Here is a 16,719-nt window from a genome sequence, read left to right on the forward strand (position 1 = left end):
TAGTGCTTTTTAAAAATCCTGATGCAGGGCCTTCCCCCTCAATGCACCTCATCAGTGTTTTTGTTGTTACTTTACTAGTGATTCTGATGCACGTCAATGGTTAAGAACCCCCACAGTAAAGGTCTATCACTCCTGAGGTGATTGTATACTGCTTTAAGAACACCCCATTTTCAGGCAGTTTTATGGTCCGGAGACATCAGACTTAAAATGGAAGTTATACACAATCATGTTCACATGCTTAACTCTAAGAGTATGTACTGGTCTACATAGTCTAAAAAAGAGATGATCAATAGAAAAATGGGCAAAAGACTTGAACAGGCACCTCACAAAATGGCCAATAAACAAATAGAAAGGTGCTTAAACTCATTAGTGTCAAGGTATTGCAAATTAAAAGCACAATATAATGTGACCACACTCATGGGAATGATTAAATTGGAAAAAAAAAGGCAGAAAATACCAAGTGCCAACAAGGACGCAGAGCAAAGGGAACTTTCATGTGCTGCTGGTAAATTACACACTGGTAGAGTCAGGACTTCGGGCAACCACCCAAGGCTGGGAACCGAGGCACAGATTCTCCCTCAGAGCCTCCGGAAGTAACCAACCTTGCCAACACTTTGATTTGGGCCTTCCAGCTTCCAGAACTAAGAGAATAAATTTCTCTTGTTTAAAGCCACCTAGTTTGTGATCATTTGTTCTGGCATCCCTAGGAAATGAATACAGTAGTTCTATATTTTTCTGGAATAAGTGGGTAGATCTAAATTAATAACCAGAGTCCCTATTGCAAGTACATGCACATAACAGTGAGGTGCCCTCAAGAGAACCCAAAATAAGTCCTCACTTGGATCAGAACAGAAATAAACAGATCCTCTTTAAAAAGAAATGACTCCAACATCAGAAATCCCTCCATAACCTGACTGATGATACTACCTTTTTGAGAAGAAATGTGTCTATTAAAAACAATGGAAATACAAAGAAGCAGAGTCTTATAAGAAAAACACAGACGGTTCCCAATGCAAGCACTGCCAAGAGGGAGAGAGTCTCAGTCAATATACTCTGAGAATTACCACCCATGGCAGGGCTATCTCTATGTAAAGATGAATGAATCAGGCAATCTTTGCTTGATGCCATTAAACATTCAAATTAGAAGACTTCTTTTGTTCCAATTCCTTGCTCACTAAGCAATCTTCTGATTATAATTTGGCTTCCCATGTGGGTTGTCTACAGGGAAACAATGAGCTGGTGAGGCTAGCATGAGTATCTGGGCATTTTGGTAGTTACTCCTCATTGTAAATTAAGAAATTGACCTTCTCCAATGTATCAGTGTCTCAGGAGCCTGTTAGTTCCAGTCAGCACTCCCTAGCTAATCAACTCTAGTGACTGACAGAACTGAGTTTCTAAATATGTGAAGGACAGGCTGGACACTGGTCAGCAGCAACTTACTATGGTAAATGCTGCTCCTGGGTCTAATGGTCAGTAAGCTTCCCCAAGAAACACCCCAATCTCAAAACATTTTTTCATTTTAACTTGTCTAACATGTTCATAGTTGCTATTCCAAGAGTTAGTAAAATCTTGACCCTGTTTCAGTGGCTGTATTCTCTGAGAGTTAAATAGGTACACTGTTAAAACAGGAAGGGGCTTTAAGACATCAGAGACTGTAAAAAATTTTAGGGTGCATATGGATTACAAAAGTCTGAAAACTACCAATTCTAAGAAATTACCACATTAACAATCTCAATTTTGTCACTTTATGGTAAACATGGTTCTGAGAGGCATTGTTCTGAGACTAGAATATACCATGTATACATTAAAATAGTTTGTCCCCCAAATAAACCTTGTATTTTAAGAGTAATTTGTAACAAGTACGGTTAAATGTAATAGAACATGAAGCTAGCTTACCAGGTCTACCTCTCAATTTACCAGGTCAAGTTTTTATGGAATCCTGAGTACCTTCAAGAAACTTTTACTCTTCATATATTCTTCCTACCATTTCTCAAGCCTGCAGAAGTGCTTTTTGTTGTAATTTTTCAAATTTGGTATTTTGAAAAGGTAACTGAATTCCCCAAATATATTAGAAGCAATGTCTTGGTTGGTTTAACTTCACCAAAATGTGAAAATCACCTATCTTTATGTGCTTTAGTAAAAATCACTAAGCTCAAATGAGTACTGAAAACAATTTGATGATCCAGCTCTCACTGCATTGTAAATTCCTAACTAGGCAAAATTTAGAAGCTGACTATAAAAGTTGATTACTTTAAATTTGAGGCAATGCCAAATTGATGTTTCTAGGGACTTTTTACAGGACTTACAGAAAGGGAGGAAAAGAAGGTCTCTTGTTTTGCTACAGGGGCAGGGCCCGATCTTTAAAAGGACACAAAGATACAGCAATATCTAATGATTCATCCTTCCAGTTTATGGGGACTCAATTCCCAGGGTCCAAAAACACTTAAAAATAGAGATAAAGAAGAAAAACATTTAAAAAGTCTGTTAAATTCATAAATGAAAAGATACTGGTTTAAAAAGCTTAAAATAAAATTGAAATGATGTTTTTAAAAGGAAGATGTAAAAACTTTACCTGCCCATTACTCATTACCATTGTGTTAGAGAGTGCATTAGGTTGTTGGGTAGGGCAGAAATCAACACCAGCAACACAACTCGCCTTAAAGTATAAATCTAAGATCACAACAATGACACTGAGGCCCTGACTAGTGTGGCTCAGTTGGCTGGACATCATCCTGCAAAGCGAAAGGTCACGGGTTCGATTCCCAGTCAGGGCATATGCCTGGGTTGCAGGTTTGGTCCCCGTTCATGGTACATATGCCCCATTCAGAGTATGTAGGAGAGGCAACCAACTGATGTTTCTCTCTCACATCAAGGTTTCTCTCCCTCTCTTTCTTCTTGGCTTCCCCTCTCTATAAAAATAAATAAATAAAATCTTAAAACAACAACAACAACAACAACAACAAAACAATGCCATTGGGAGCTGCATATTGGCAAATAAAAAAATTTTATTCAGCAGATTGTTGCTGTTCCAGCCTTCATGCAGAACTGTGTATGTACAGAACAGCTGGAATAAAAAGTAATTCTTCTGATAGAGTTTAGAGGGTCCTTGGGCATGTATAAAAACCTACGTTGGCCAGTCCTTTGGCCACTAACATTTGAGAGTTACATACATGAGGGGAGCAGGGGAGAGGTATATGTGACTGTTGAATGAATAAAGAGTCTTCTTTATGAGGCTTACAGAAGGAAGCAATACCTAGCCCAGAAAGAGATATGCCTGCCTGTCATTCAGAGATAGATTTATGTTGTCATAAAGCAAAACATAAGAACAAAAAATATCAACTACCAATCAACCATGTAGTAACACAAAAGCAAGCATCAATTAGTCTGCTTTCACAGATATAAGTTCTGCTCTTGTTTAGGCGAGATGAATCCTTCATTTTCCAGTCCTATTAGTAATATATGTAAGAATAAAAGCTTCAAATTTAAGCTAACAGAAGGCTAGCAAACTGAAGCACTGAGATACTAAAAATAATAAATCTACAAAGAGATTATTTTCAATTACTAAAAAAGGAAGCTAGCCAAAAACCTAAGAAAGATGTGATGTCTTCTGTGTCTATATAAAGGACCATTGCTACTAGCAGCCTGTAGAAAGACAGTTGGCTTCATCATTCCAGTCCTGTATCCTGCTTCAGTTTTACTAGCTAGATTATGCATTTCTTTCTGGGAATCTTTTTTCTCTTTTCCAGTCTACAAAGGGGGACCCCACAAAAAACAAATTATCTTCTGGAGGGTGGTCCCCTTGTAGCACAAGCTTCCCCCACTAAGTGAGTGTTCTAGGAACCCATCTGCATCAATTTGCCAGCTGATGTTGTTGTGAGAGGCTGAATTCAGCTTTGGGAGTTTTTTTGGAGACTTTCAATGTGTTTTCCCATATCATGATGGGTGATTTACGAGTGCACCTGCCCACACCACACTGAAAGTTCAGCAGTTTCATACCAAAAACAGCATGATCCTTGTGACCCACCTTCCCCTGTTCACCCAACCTCACTCTGAGAGACTTTTTTTTGTTTCCCTGGATGAAAAAAGTCCTCAAAAGGAAACGTTTTGCCAGTGTGGAACAGGTGAAACAAACAAACAAAAAAAATGGCAGAACCACTAAAAGGCATAAAAATCAATGAGTTCAAAAATTGTTTTGAGTAGTGGAAAAAAATATGCATCAAATGGAGAGTACTTTGAAGGTGACTGAAGTTTTAAACATGTAAGAATATACAATTTTTTATAAATAAATTCCAAGCTTTGGGGGGTTTCCCGTCACATAATACTCATGAACAAAACTTTCAGAACAATTCAAGAAAGAAAACAGACCACTGCATTCAGGTGCTGTCTGATTCCCATGAAAGGAAAAAAGGAGAAACTGAACATTGGTAAGTGCCTATTACATGCTAGACACTGAGTTAAACACTTTTCTATACGTTTTCTTCATTAGACTAAAGGTAAGTACTATTTTTCTGCCTAATGGCAAACTGAAAATGCTTGATTTTAAAAGGCAAGATTTTAGATGTGAAGTCTTCTAATTCACTTGATATTAGACTGAAAGAAAGCATCAGAAAAGGATAATAGTGAACAGTGAGCTCATCCCAGTTTTCTGAAGCCAGTATTTGATTAACAAATATAAGTTCACTGTAACAGCAAAGAACATCTCTTAAAAAATATCTCGATAGGTGTTTTCTCAAAAAAAAAAATTGAAGAATCAAAAAAAAAATTTGGAAGAATCAAATAAGGTCTCTGAACTTTGTCTCATGGTGAATTATTTAAAAGGTCAATGGAAACATGAAAAATACAGCTTAAAATTTAACTTAATTCAAATATAACCTGATATTCCAAGGATACAGCTTTCCCAAGCAACAATGTAACACTAAGAAAAGTTAGACAGCAAAGACAAGGCTTTTAATTTTAAAATAGGCTCAGCCCCGATGGGTATGGCTCTGCAGGTTGGGTGTCATCCTGCAAAGTGAAAGGTTGCTAGTTCAATTCCTGGTCAGGGCAAATGCCTGGGTTGCAGGTTCAGTTCCCGGTTGGGTTGCTTATGAGAGGCAGCCAATTGATGTTTCTCTCTCACATCAGTGTTTCTCTCCCTTTCTTTCTCCCTCCCCTCCTGTCTCTAAAAATAAATAAAATCTTGAAAATAAACTAGAGTCAAATGAAATTATAAGGCCTATCACAGAAAGTAACATTCCCAAGCTGGATTTGCCATGAGACTCTCAGTGAGGCAGGGCCATGTCACATGTATCTGGAATTGCTGGAGAATCAGGAAGAACTTTATAACCTAAGCGGGGTTTTCAAATAACTAAAGCTTATTAAAACCAAGACAAAAAAAAAAACAACAACAGAAAAACAAAACCCAAGACCCTACTAAATTATTTATTGTGGAAAACAAAAATATATAAGCATCTATAACTTTATGCACTTTCTTAATGATTCAGGTTTATTATGTGTAGCCTTACCATACAGGACTTAGTGTACATCAATTTTTATCTCTTTTATTTTCCATCAGTTCTGTGAAATGCTGTGGTTTTGAACAAGCATCGAAAAGCTCTCCAAAGAGAAAAATGTATGATTTCTGTGCTGTGACAGTTATGTGAGGCACTATGTGAGATGCTCAGGAGTGTTTTCTCCAACTCAGTGCAGGATAGACAGTTCTATGCTTGAAAAGCCTGAATTGGTGGGAAGACTGGTCTTTGGCTCTGTGTGTGGGGTTACCATATTTGTCAGCACACTTTTATGAAAACTATAACCTCCAATAATAGTTCCTTCTGTTTCTAACTTCTTATCTGATTTGATCTATCAGTTAATCATGCTAAGCTATTAGAAAGCTTTTCATCTTTCCTATGTAGTATTAGAGCACCACCTTGTGTCAGAAACCTAAGCAAATGAGCAGATGTGTGTTTTTAGGTACCTTAGTTGTCCAAAGTTTTACTGTCCAGTCAAATGATGAAGTGACAAAAAGATGTGAGAAGTCTACTGCTCCAACAGCTGCATGACAATGGATGCCAGTGATTGGTCCTTGATGTCCCTCAAACATCTCACTGATTCCAGCTTTGCTATTCATAAAAGTAAAAATGTTAGGGAAATCTCTCGTAAAATGACCACTTACAAAGACATTATTTTTATGGTTTATATATTAGACTTTCTGACATAATTTCAACAAACTTAACTCTGTACTCATAACACATCATAATAACTTAAACTGAGTGTTACTCTGTTTGATAGCCCTACTAAAGCTGTGAGTACATTTTGAACCATAAACATCATGCTGTTGACTACAGAACTCAAAAGTTCACTACCTGAGGTGGTAGAGACAAAGGGATGCTACATGTAAGAGAGTAAATCTGAGCTACTTTCAAATCAAAAGCTTTGAAGGGAAGGAGATCTGTATTTGAGATGAAAACTGGACATTCAATTTTTTTTAAGGAAGCAACTGATAAGGTACAGCCAAACAATTTCAAAACAGATTGAACAGCAGGAGAAATACTAGTCAATTTAAAACGTGTCCGTGACATTACTGTACAATTATTAGGAGGACAGACGAAAGCTCAAAGTCCAAATAAAATGGGAAAATGACTGAAAATCTTATTTACAATTTTAAAGGTCAGTATGTGGCACATGCACACTGTGTTTGTAACTGCTGAATGTCATCTCCTACCACTGACTTCTGGGAGCACGTGCGCACATCCAAAACCACAGCATGCCACAGCCCTCGATATTCAGGACACATCAGCACCCAGAATAACCTTTTATTTTTTAAAAAAGGATTTGTTTAAATTTTGTATACCTGACCTCAAGTAATTTGTCACAAATAGTAGTGCTTGGGGACAGATTTCTACTTAAACAAGGGGCAATTTGTTTTAATGAGATCAGTCATTGGAGAGTTTTAAATAATCGTGGATTCTAGTTTACATGTACCTGCCATGGCGGCATGCTGTGTACACAGAGCCTTCCTCACTCCCCACAACAAAGTTGTTGACATCTCCGACAGGGAAGGACATGGATGTCACGGCCACCGCCTTTGACTGTTTATGAACCAATTCCATGCTATCCTGCACAGGAAAAATGAAGGCAATTACTTTGTAAACTTCTAATTTTAAATTTTTTAAAAAAAATTCTAGTGTTAATTGGTTTACAAACAATTCTTTTACTATATACTTACATAGATTGTCTCTGATTAAATGAAACAGGTTGGAAATATATATATACAATAAGCAACCAATATATTTAACACATGTTTAGGTTTATAAACTGTTACCATAATACCATTATAAAACATTTTGAAAAACATCAGCTGGGTTTTACATAGATTTGAACAATAACAACAATTGCCTCAAAATTTCAAAGTTTTCCAAGATGAGCCTACCTGTGGATGGGAAAGCATGTCCAGACTCCAGGAGCAAATTTTTCCATCAGTAGAGATGCTAATCAGATTGTGAGCATTTTGTGTTCCAACAACATTTACACAATATACAGGATGCTGAAGAAAGAAATATTAAGGTTTTCTGAGATTTTTACCGAAAAATAAGACAATGTTTTACTCCATAATCACAGGTATTATTTCACATCGAAACAGTCTTGTATCATCATGGCATTTTTAAAAGTGAAGTTTAATGATATTCTGTTGATTAACAAAAGGTTGTCTCAGGAGAGAGATGACTTTCTAATAAAATAAATTTCCAAAAATACAGAAGAAAACCTTTGTTCCTGGTTGCTAAATGATGAGGAATTCATACATCAAAGGAAACGCAGTCTGAGACGACTCTGATGGACACTACTAAGTATTTAATGGTGAAGGAGCCCAGAGGTCTAATGGAAATAACCTCTCTACTTACTGTGTGTGCAGCAGCTGACAGTGGAGTTCTTTGCACTGGAGTTCTTTTATTGCTACGGTTATCCCACAGCACAATCTGGCCTGAATATGTACCACCAACAACCAGATTTGGATGAAATTTTGCAAATGTAGCAGACATCACAGCTGACTGAAAATAAGTAATATTTGTATACTTAAGATTAAAATGGTAGAAGCCTGACAAATTATAAAAATAAATCTATGTCCAAAACATTTTCCCCTTTATTATAAGGTATTAGAGGTTATGAAAAGAATAACTTCATTTGAAATTTTTGTTTGTTCCAGAATAAAAAAAATTATATTTATTTTAGAATAGTTTTTGCTAAAAAGTCAAATGGAATGATTACTAACATAAATGTTTAAGTAACTTATAAAGGAAGCAAACAATTATTTTATTTGATTACAGTATTAAGTCAAAGGACAACTGGCTCTGCATTAGCCTCTAACAATAGCCTGACAATAGAGTATAAGCTAGTTTTAGTTAAGTATTTTTTCAGAATTATTATATTATTAAAAGATTATAATGTATGCAACCAAAATAGGCTTGCAAATTCTAACCTTCCACTAAATCTACTTTAAAACTCTGCATCTGTTTCCTACTTCAAACATATGTTTCTACTTAAAACTATCTAGTTCCAACTCCTCAGGCCATGTATAAGTAATTCAGTGGGCCAACAGTCTAATTGTACATTCAGTGGGCCAACAGTCTAATTGTATTTTTAGTTCCTGAGAAACTCCCTGTAGAAAAGACATTTTATAAAAGATTTCTTTTATATAATCAATCACAATAACAGAAAATCACAAGTGCAAAGAACTTTAGGTGTGATTAAACATTATAAGAGATGTCAGAAACACTACAAAAGGCAGATCATGTGGAGCTGAGAAGTCTTCAGTTTTCTGTTAACATCTGCTTGCAAATACAGGGTGGTTTAGCAAATGCCGACCCAATGAAATCATCATGTTGACAAGAAAAGAAAAAAGGCACTCGTCTAAATTCATTAATGAATTTTTAACTTGGTGAAGACTGTTAAAAGACCATTTTACCTGGCAGTGAAACACATACTCTGGGGTAGTTTTTTTATATTTCATGTTCCATACAAGGGCCACACCATCAGGTTCATGAGGAGCATCTTCGTTGTTATTATAGGAAGCCACGAGTAATTCTGGATACTGCTCACAAAAATCAAGTAGAAAAAAAATGCTGTGATAATAAGAACTGATTTTATATTCCTAGTTGCTCAATTGTCTATCAGATTATTCTAGAAATACAAATACCTAACATTTCATCAAAAAAGGTATCTCTAGAGTAATGCTCACTGCAACATTAGTAAGTACAACTTTGAATTAGTAAAGTCAGTTATTTCAAATGTTTTGATGTAGCTATTTAAAATGCTTTTTATACTAATCAGAAATGTTCTATTATTTAACTTCATTAATATATGTGTTACAATTTTATCCAAAGGATTTGGTGAACAATTGAAATTAGTAAAACTGGGTTGTGACATAAATAAAATCTTAACTTTTAAATATAAGTAATGTTTCCAATCCTTCCTTCCACAGTACATAAGGCACAATGAATATAAGAACAAAGTTTCCATAATTAAAATAAAAGGTGAAAGGAAACTCACAGACACAGGCAACAGTATGGTGATCACCAGAGGGAGGTGGGAGTTGCGGGGAGGCAGAAGAGGGTAAAGGGGGATAAATGGTGGTGGAGGCTTGACTTGGGGTGGTGAACACACAGTACAATATATAGACGATGTATTATAGAACTGTACACCTGAAGTCCATAATTTTATTAACCAATGCCACACCATAGATTCAATAAATTAAAAAAAATAAAATAAAGGAGGAAAACAAGAAAGTTGATAGCAACTAATGTCATTATTATTTACCTGAGATGACCAGTCCAAACAACTAACAACCCGATGCTTTGACCAACGTTCATCAAAAAACTGTCGATTTAATGACAGTTTTGCACCTGCTTGAATCTCTCTACAGAAAAGACCACATCCAAAAAGAGATGGTGTTATAACTTCTCGCTCTTAGTCCGAAAATAATTTAACATTCTGAAGCCGTAATTTTAGCAATTAAACGTTACCCTTCTTTGTCTTCCAAATCTCTTCCACTGTAGTCAAAGAAGATGTTAATCTGCTCAGAAAGAGCTCTTTCTACAATTCTTGTGGAATGGTCAAAGAAACTTAAAAATTCCTCAGTGTGCAAGATTTGTTGCTTTTCTTCTTCAGTCAGCTCATGAGGGGGAGCTGGAAAACAAATGTTTTTCTGATGTCTGATATATGTGAGCCAAATCAGGTCAACTCACCATTAGTTTGGATCAATGAGTATCACACATTCTTTTGCGACCTGATTCACCTCTTTGATTTAGAGCATTTTATTCTACTTTTATACATAAATAATAAAAGAAATCTTAATAGGAATCAACAACATTTTTTTCCAGTTAAATTCTTTAAGATACCTTTACTATCATTTTCCTCATCTTTTTTTAAAGTTTTCTCTTCTTCAGGTTCAATAGGTGGTTTCGGAGTTACTACATCATCTTCTTCTTCTTCATCTGAAAAAACAGAACAAAAATTACTTTTATAAAAATAATGGATAATTTTGAGGTACTGTGCAGAAAGTATAACAATTCTTTACATAAAAGCAAAAGGAAAGCACTGATAAGACAGAACAAGGACAAATAATACAAATTTTACTAACAAATTTTGAAGAAAGATTAAGTAAAACCCTCTGGTTTTTATACATACCTATGTGGTACCTCATCAACACTCATACCAAATTCTGTAGCTACAGAAACTGAAATAAGATATATAAGCAACCAGGATGAATTCCTTATGGAAATCTCTAAAAGCTTGCAAGCATTTATCATTCCAGACAGAACAACATGCTACTCCTGCATAGTTTTATGTAGCATGCTGACACATTAATGCTGCAGAATGAAGAAAATCAAATGTCTAAAATAGCCTACAGAGCTGGCTGCTTACTTGTGATCTGAAACCATCAGTGTCTAATGGGTCTTCATATGGCATAAAGACAGCTTACATTAACTCTCAGGTTGCTATTTGAGAGGCAGATTTTAAAGATAATAGCTATGAGACCACATTTTCTATTCTGTCATTTTAAATGCATGTCTCATTATCTATCGTTATATAATGTGGCAATAAGCATTTAAAATAATATTTTCTTAACTTGAATAAAAATACATATTGAAATTTTATATGTTTATAATAAGACCTTTTTTTTTTTATTACAAATGTCCTCTTACATTCCCAAACCAGGAAATAACTTAAAAGCACTTATTCTAAAATGTTACAGAACAGACAACTCTCCCTATCTTCTCTTTCACTACATACTGAGATGGATTTTTACAGAGAAAACACTTATTTTTATTGCCTAAACAGATGTGTCATTTGTCTATAAGGGAACAGCAGCAGGCATATACAGCAGAGTGCATCTCAAGTAATGAGAGCCTATTCAATAAGGGAACTTTACTTGTTAGTTATAGTCATTTCCCTGACCCATGTTCAAAATTATCTAAAACATACATACATACAACATACACAAAAGAATGGCCAAGGATGGGAACCAGCTGCCAAGTCACGGTCCCAGCAGCCAGGCCAGCTGACTAGATAGCAACAACCAGATGGCACTGCTGGGATTGTGTCTTTCTGCTACGTGGTGGCAATGGGATGGCATAACATTCTTCCGCTTGACTGCTTCCAATCCTGTCTCTCCCCAATGGTGAGCCGTGCAATTACCCACACTCCAGGAGGCCTACAGATAAGCCTTTACCCTGCAAACAAAATGCAGCTTGTAGGCCACACCAGCTGCCAAACCACACACATAGTGTTAGGTTTGGAGAGCTATGAAAATCTTTCTAACTCTATAGCATAAGCAATAAAAATATAACTGTAGCTGTAGGAAAGAAAGCTTTAAATGACACTGTATAATGCACACAATGATACAACCTCCAACTTAATCAAAATGATAATGACGTATGCCAATCCTACATTACTTGAAATAGAGTGATTTTTACGTTCTGACAAGTTTACAGAACTAGGATAAATGGCACGAATGATTTCAATATATGCTCATACTTTTGAACCAAATGGTGAAGGTTAAAATTTTTCCTTTCAAGGGCCTCAATCAGCCACAAAGGAAAACAGTAATCACTGTCTTTTCAGCCAGCCCAACCGCATTTGTCAGCCCTTTCTCCGTCAATGCAGCCAGAGCAATCAACCTGCCAAACATTCAGAATGGAAAAACAATCTGAAAATACAGGGTATAATGCACCTGCCAGTGAAAATGGCCATTTCAAGAAAAGCTAGTGATCTCAGTGACCCCGCTGAGGAGGCGGTGGTGCAAAGGGGAAAGAACACGTAAAAGAATTCTTAGTGATCGCCACTCTCTTGCACATTGACACTTCCTTACAAAGCATGCCAATTACAGCTTTTGTGCTACTTAAAAAATGAAAGCTTTTTGGGGACAATATAATCACACAGAGAAACAGAAAGATAGTACTCCTTTTTTAGATGAATTCTCATACACAACGGATTATTAATCTGAAAACAGTATAACTGGTAACAATTCTATATTCTACTGCTCAAACATTAGAATGAAATCCTACTATAAAGTAAGTCACCTGTAGGTGTAATGTAATAAAATAATTTAATTACATTTAATTTAAAAGTTGACCTTTAGAATAAGATAGTTATTTCAATTAAAAATGAAGTCTGGGAATATACATGTACATACACATACACGTGTATATATATCCATTTTCTGCTAATACTATCAATTATCCTAATCAATTTTGTTTACTAGTAGCATTCACTGTATGTAAACCCTAAAATCAAAGACAGGGATTTTGAATCAAACTGGACAGGTCATTCTTCAGCACTGTGAATTATAAATTACAGCCTCCTACCCACATCATATTCCCCTCCTTCAACTTTGTTGCATTATACGGCTTCTAAGTACCATTTCCAATGACAGGTGTCAAATTCCTGTCATAATGCATATGGTCAGTACTTCAGTGCTAAGTAACCTCATAATCTACATATTTAACAGAAAAGATCTTGTTTATAGATACTCTTTTTCTTTTAAAATTTAAAATGTAGATGAAGTATGTCAGACAGTGATCTATATCTACCCACTATATGGCATCTGCCATGTCTATTTGCCTATGTAGATTGTTTTAGTTATTGAATGATAAGTATTAACTACTTAAATATATGTTTTCAGGATTTAATTTCAGAATGAATGTGCATACCTCCCTTTCCACATTGATTAAAAACTCATTTAAAAACTATGACAGGTATTTAAACCCAAGCTTCATAAAAATGATTAAACTTGATAAAATTTCAAGGCACATAAAAAATAAATGACCTGCTATTCTTATGAAATGCAAAACGATATTTTTATTATAAAGACGATCTTAAACAATTACCTATATATACACCAAATATTTGGCAAAAATGCTTAACATCAGTAACATCAGATTAGAGAATGTTCCTGAAACAAATATATTTCTCTTATTAAAAACTAATATAATAGCTACCAAAGGACTATTAACATGACCAAAATATTACAATTCTAAAGATTTTCTAAGCTAGTCCCTATTACATGATAAGCTATAATATGTTTAAAAGTGAAAAAGATTACAACAGAGCAGGAAGACTGAAAAATGGGACTGCCATGTCACATCAATGTATTGATGAATATTCATTGCAATATGCTAAGTGGTTAACTCCATGCTTTCTCTGACAGGGAATCTAAGGTTATAAACTGAGCAGTAAAGAATGCATAAAAGTAGCAGTTACTTTTAAAATGACAAATCTCTTGTCAATGAATGCTAAGACTAGGTTTAATGAACCAATGAATTTTTACTCTGAGTTAACATCAAAATTGTGATGTATTTTGGTGAGATGGAAAGAAAAGCTGTTCTGTAAATTAAACTGCACCTAGAAATAATACCAAAGAATGAAATTCCAGTTGTCAGAATAATCTGTTACAATGCAGTAGGTTAATCAAAGTTAAATCACCTGTGAAATGGGTGGCTTTTGTTAAACTGAAGGGAGTCTTAAGAGCAAGTTTTCTCATCTGTATGTCATATTACATTTCAGAGACATCTAAGATAAGAATAAGCTACAAAGTACACTTTGAATTATTTTAAAATATTACAACTCATTTAACAGGTAATATGCAAAAGCCTGGAAAATCCTCACTAACCACTGATAATTTTTAATCTATCACTTATCACAATTTTCAACATGAAATGAAAAACAAATCCTATCATTAGTCGATTAATGTTGTTTAAAAAATACATTTGTTGTTTATAAATAGTTTCATTATTCTGATGTACCCTAGTTGAAGTTTAATCCAATGAAGAATACCTAATTTAAAAAGTAGTCCAATTATTCAATATGGTACAAAGAAAGTTGCCCCTGAGTTTTAAAAATCAGGAATTTGTTGCATATAAAAATATACTTTAATTTACAAAAATTCAACATGAGTAACTTTATAAACATATTTCAGAACATGAGCATATTAGTGGGAAATGCTGCAATCATTAATTTATAAATATAGGTCAGATATGAATGATTTTCTGTTAATATTTTCAAAATAATCCTTTCTTAGATCAACATCATTTGAATCACTTCACTTCAATCCATTTGTCCATAATTTCATCTTCTTATACCCTACTCTTTAAAATCATTATTAAGGGACTTTATACTGGGCCCTGACCAGTGTGGATCAGTGGGCTGGGCATCATCCCATGAAGCAAAAGGTCATCAGTTCAATTCTGGGTCAGACCACATCCCTGGGTTGCGGGTTCCATCCTGGAGAGGCAACCCATCGATATTTTTCTCTCACATTGGTGTTTTTCTCCTGCTCCTTCTCCCCCCCTTCCTTTCTCTCTAAAAATAAATAAATAAAAGCTTAAAAAAGAGAAAATTTATATTGGGACAAAGTTTCATGAACGTATCAAGGGAATCCATTCCTTTCATTTTTTTAAACATCTAGAGTAAGATGCAAGATCACTTGAATTTCCTTAATAATTTAGATCTTCAACAAAGAAAAATATATAGCAGACTTTTTAGTCAGAAGATATTTTGAATACAGAGCTAATGCTAATTTGGGGAACATTTAAGAAAGGAGTAACACTCTATACTATTAACTTTAACACAGAATTTGTCTCTGTACATGGTCTTTTCATACAAAATTCAGATTTTATTTAGGCAGTACTGGCATAATTTACACAGAATCTGTGATCTATGCTCTCATAAATATTACATTTCTCTGAGACCACAATTTCAGGTATGCTGATTAAACTCTTTCATTCAAGATTAAGAACAAATGCCTAAGTTTGGAATTATATTTATATTCTCACAGATTCTCTGAGGGTTAAAACTAACTTTTCTATGTTATTATATTCCAGAATTTTTTAAAAACACATTTTAGACAAGGTTAGTATTAACCACAGGCCCACAAATTTAGTTTACTTAGTAAGTGTTAATTCTAGATGTTAAGATCATGCAATAAAAAATTAAAAGCTATTTACATATAACAGTTTCCTACACAATATAAATGTTAATTAACATGTACCTGATTAAAACATCTGGCTACTAAACCAATACCAAAAGTAATGGCAAAATTCGTTCAGATAATAAAAAGGAATGGTATGAAAAAAATAACACTTTACTAGAAATTAAAAGGCAGGTAGCCCTGATATTCTCACCACATTGTGACCACAGGCCCATCAACCAACTTCCCCAGGCCTCAGTTGTAAACAAGATGATTAGTAGATAACCTTTAGGATTTTTTCTCTTAAAAAAAGTTTCTAAAAATAGCAACAAAAATCCACACTGAGAGGTGAATAATAAAAATGCCATTTTTCAAAAAAGTTAAAAACTGTTAAAAGGTAAGGGGAAAAAGTAACTTTTCCAGGAGTATAACTGTGGGGACCGTCCTCCTGCCATGAGAAGCTTTCTACCTGCAGAGAATGAAATTGACTGAGTTCCCATGTTCCTAGTCAATTTCATTCACAGTAGGCACTTTAAGACAGCAAAGAACCTCAGTTCTGAAACAGTACCACCAACTTACACAGTAAACTTGAAAGCAAGAAGATGGATAGAATGGAGAAAAAGAAAAAACAAGGCAGGATAAAAACTACTGCCTTTTAAAAGAATAGGTTCATGCCATTTAAGAAAATGAGAGAAAGATAAGAGTTAAATCTAAGACCAATTTTTATCTTCAATTTGGTAACTCACATTACTTCTGCACTGATTATACTGCCTATCCAAGTTTAATTTACTGTCTGTTACACTCAAATTGTGATTTCTGCAATTTTGTCTCATGGTGAGTTTTGGAATTTGTTACATAATTCTTCAATGGGAACCAGCCAGGCTAAGTTTGAGAATCACTGTATTAAAGTAATGGATAAGTACAAGTGTTTTCATTATACAAACTTAATTTCAGGGCTTTTTTTCCCCCCTCTTTCTAAAAACTTCCACAAATTGGGAAAAGGAACTTAATGTAAGAGCCCTAGATATGAAAATAATTATAATAATATAGAAAGAAAATTATCTAATTTTTATAAATAGTTCCAAAGGCTAAGGATGGCTGCATGGTATAGGGATGTATTTCTTCCTCTCCTTCAATTACATACCTCAGTCTGAAACTAAAAACAACAAAGAAAGGATAATCCAGTACCTTCATATATATCATATACTCAATAAACCTATAGAATCAATCAATACTTATTAGGTTGCAAATGAATAAATATGAACCTTTGTAAAATT

At 34.7% G+C, this 16,719-nt stretch overlaps 1 protein-coding gene across 6 annotated transcripts in view; it reads right to left on the bottom strand.

Moving 5' to 3' along the window:
- Window positions 1-16,719, bottom strand: part of DYNC1I2 (dynein cytoplasmic 1 intermediate chain 2) — a 53,747-nt gene that overhangs the window by 9,473 nt on the left and 27,555 nt on the right. For all 6 annotated transcript variants that reach the window (XM_028508414.2, XM_036023296.1, XM_028508410.2 and 3 more), the window contains 8 exons: window positions 10,374-10,469; window positions 9,999-10,161; window positions 9,793-9,892; window positions 8,942-9,067; window positions 7,881-8,027; window positions 7,412-7,525; window positions 6,964-7,097; window positions 5,957-6,101 (listed from right to left, as the gene is read on the bottom strand). In XM_028508414.2, the coding sequence (XP_028364215.1) occupies window positions 5,957-6,101; window positions 6,964-7,097; window positions 7,412-7,525; window positions 7,881-8,027; window positions 8,942-9,067; window positions 9,793-9,892; window positions 9,999-10,161; window positions 10,374-10,469 (1,025 nt within the window). The remainder of the gene's footprint in view (window positions 1-5,956; window positions 6,102-6,963; window positions 7,098-7,411; window positions 7,526-7,880; window positions 8,028-8,941; window positions 9,068-9,792; window positions 9,893-9,998; window positions 10,162-10,373; window positions 10,470-16,719) is intronic.

This window comes from Phyllostomus discolor, chromosome 4 (genome assembly GCF_004126475.2).
Source record: "Phyllostomus discolor isolate MPI-MPIP mPhyDis1 chromosome 4, mPhyDis1.pri.v3, whole genome shotgun sequence".
In the NCBI taxonomy this organism is placed as follows: Eukaryota; Metazoa; Chordata; class Mammalia; order Chiroptera; family Phyllostomidae; genus Phyllostomus; species Phyllostomus discolor.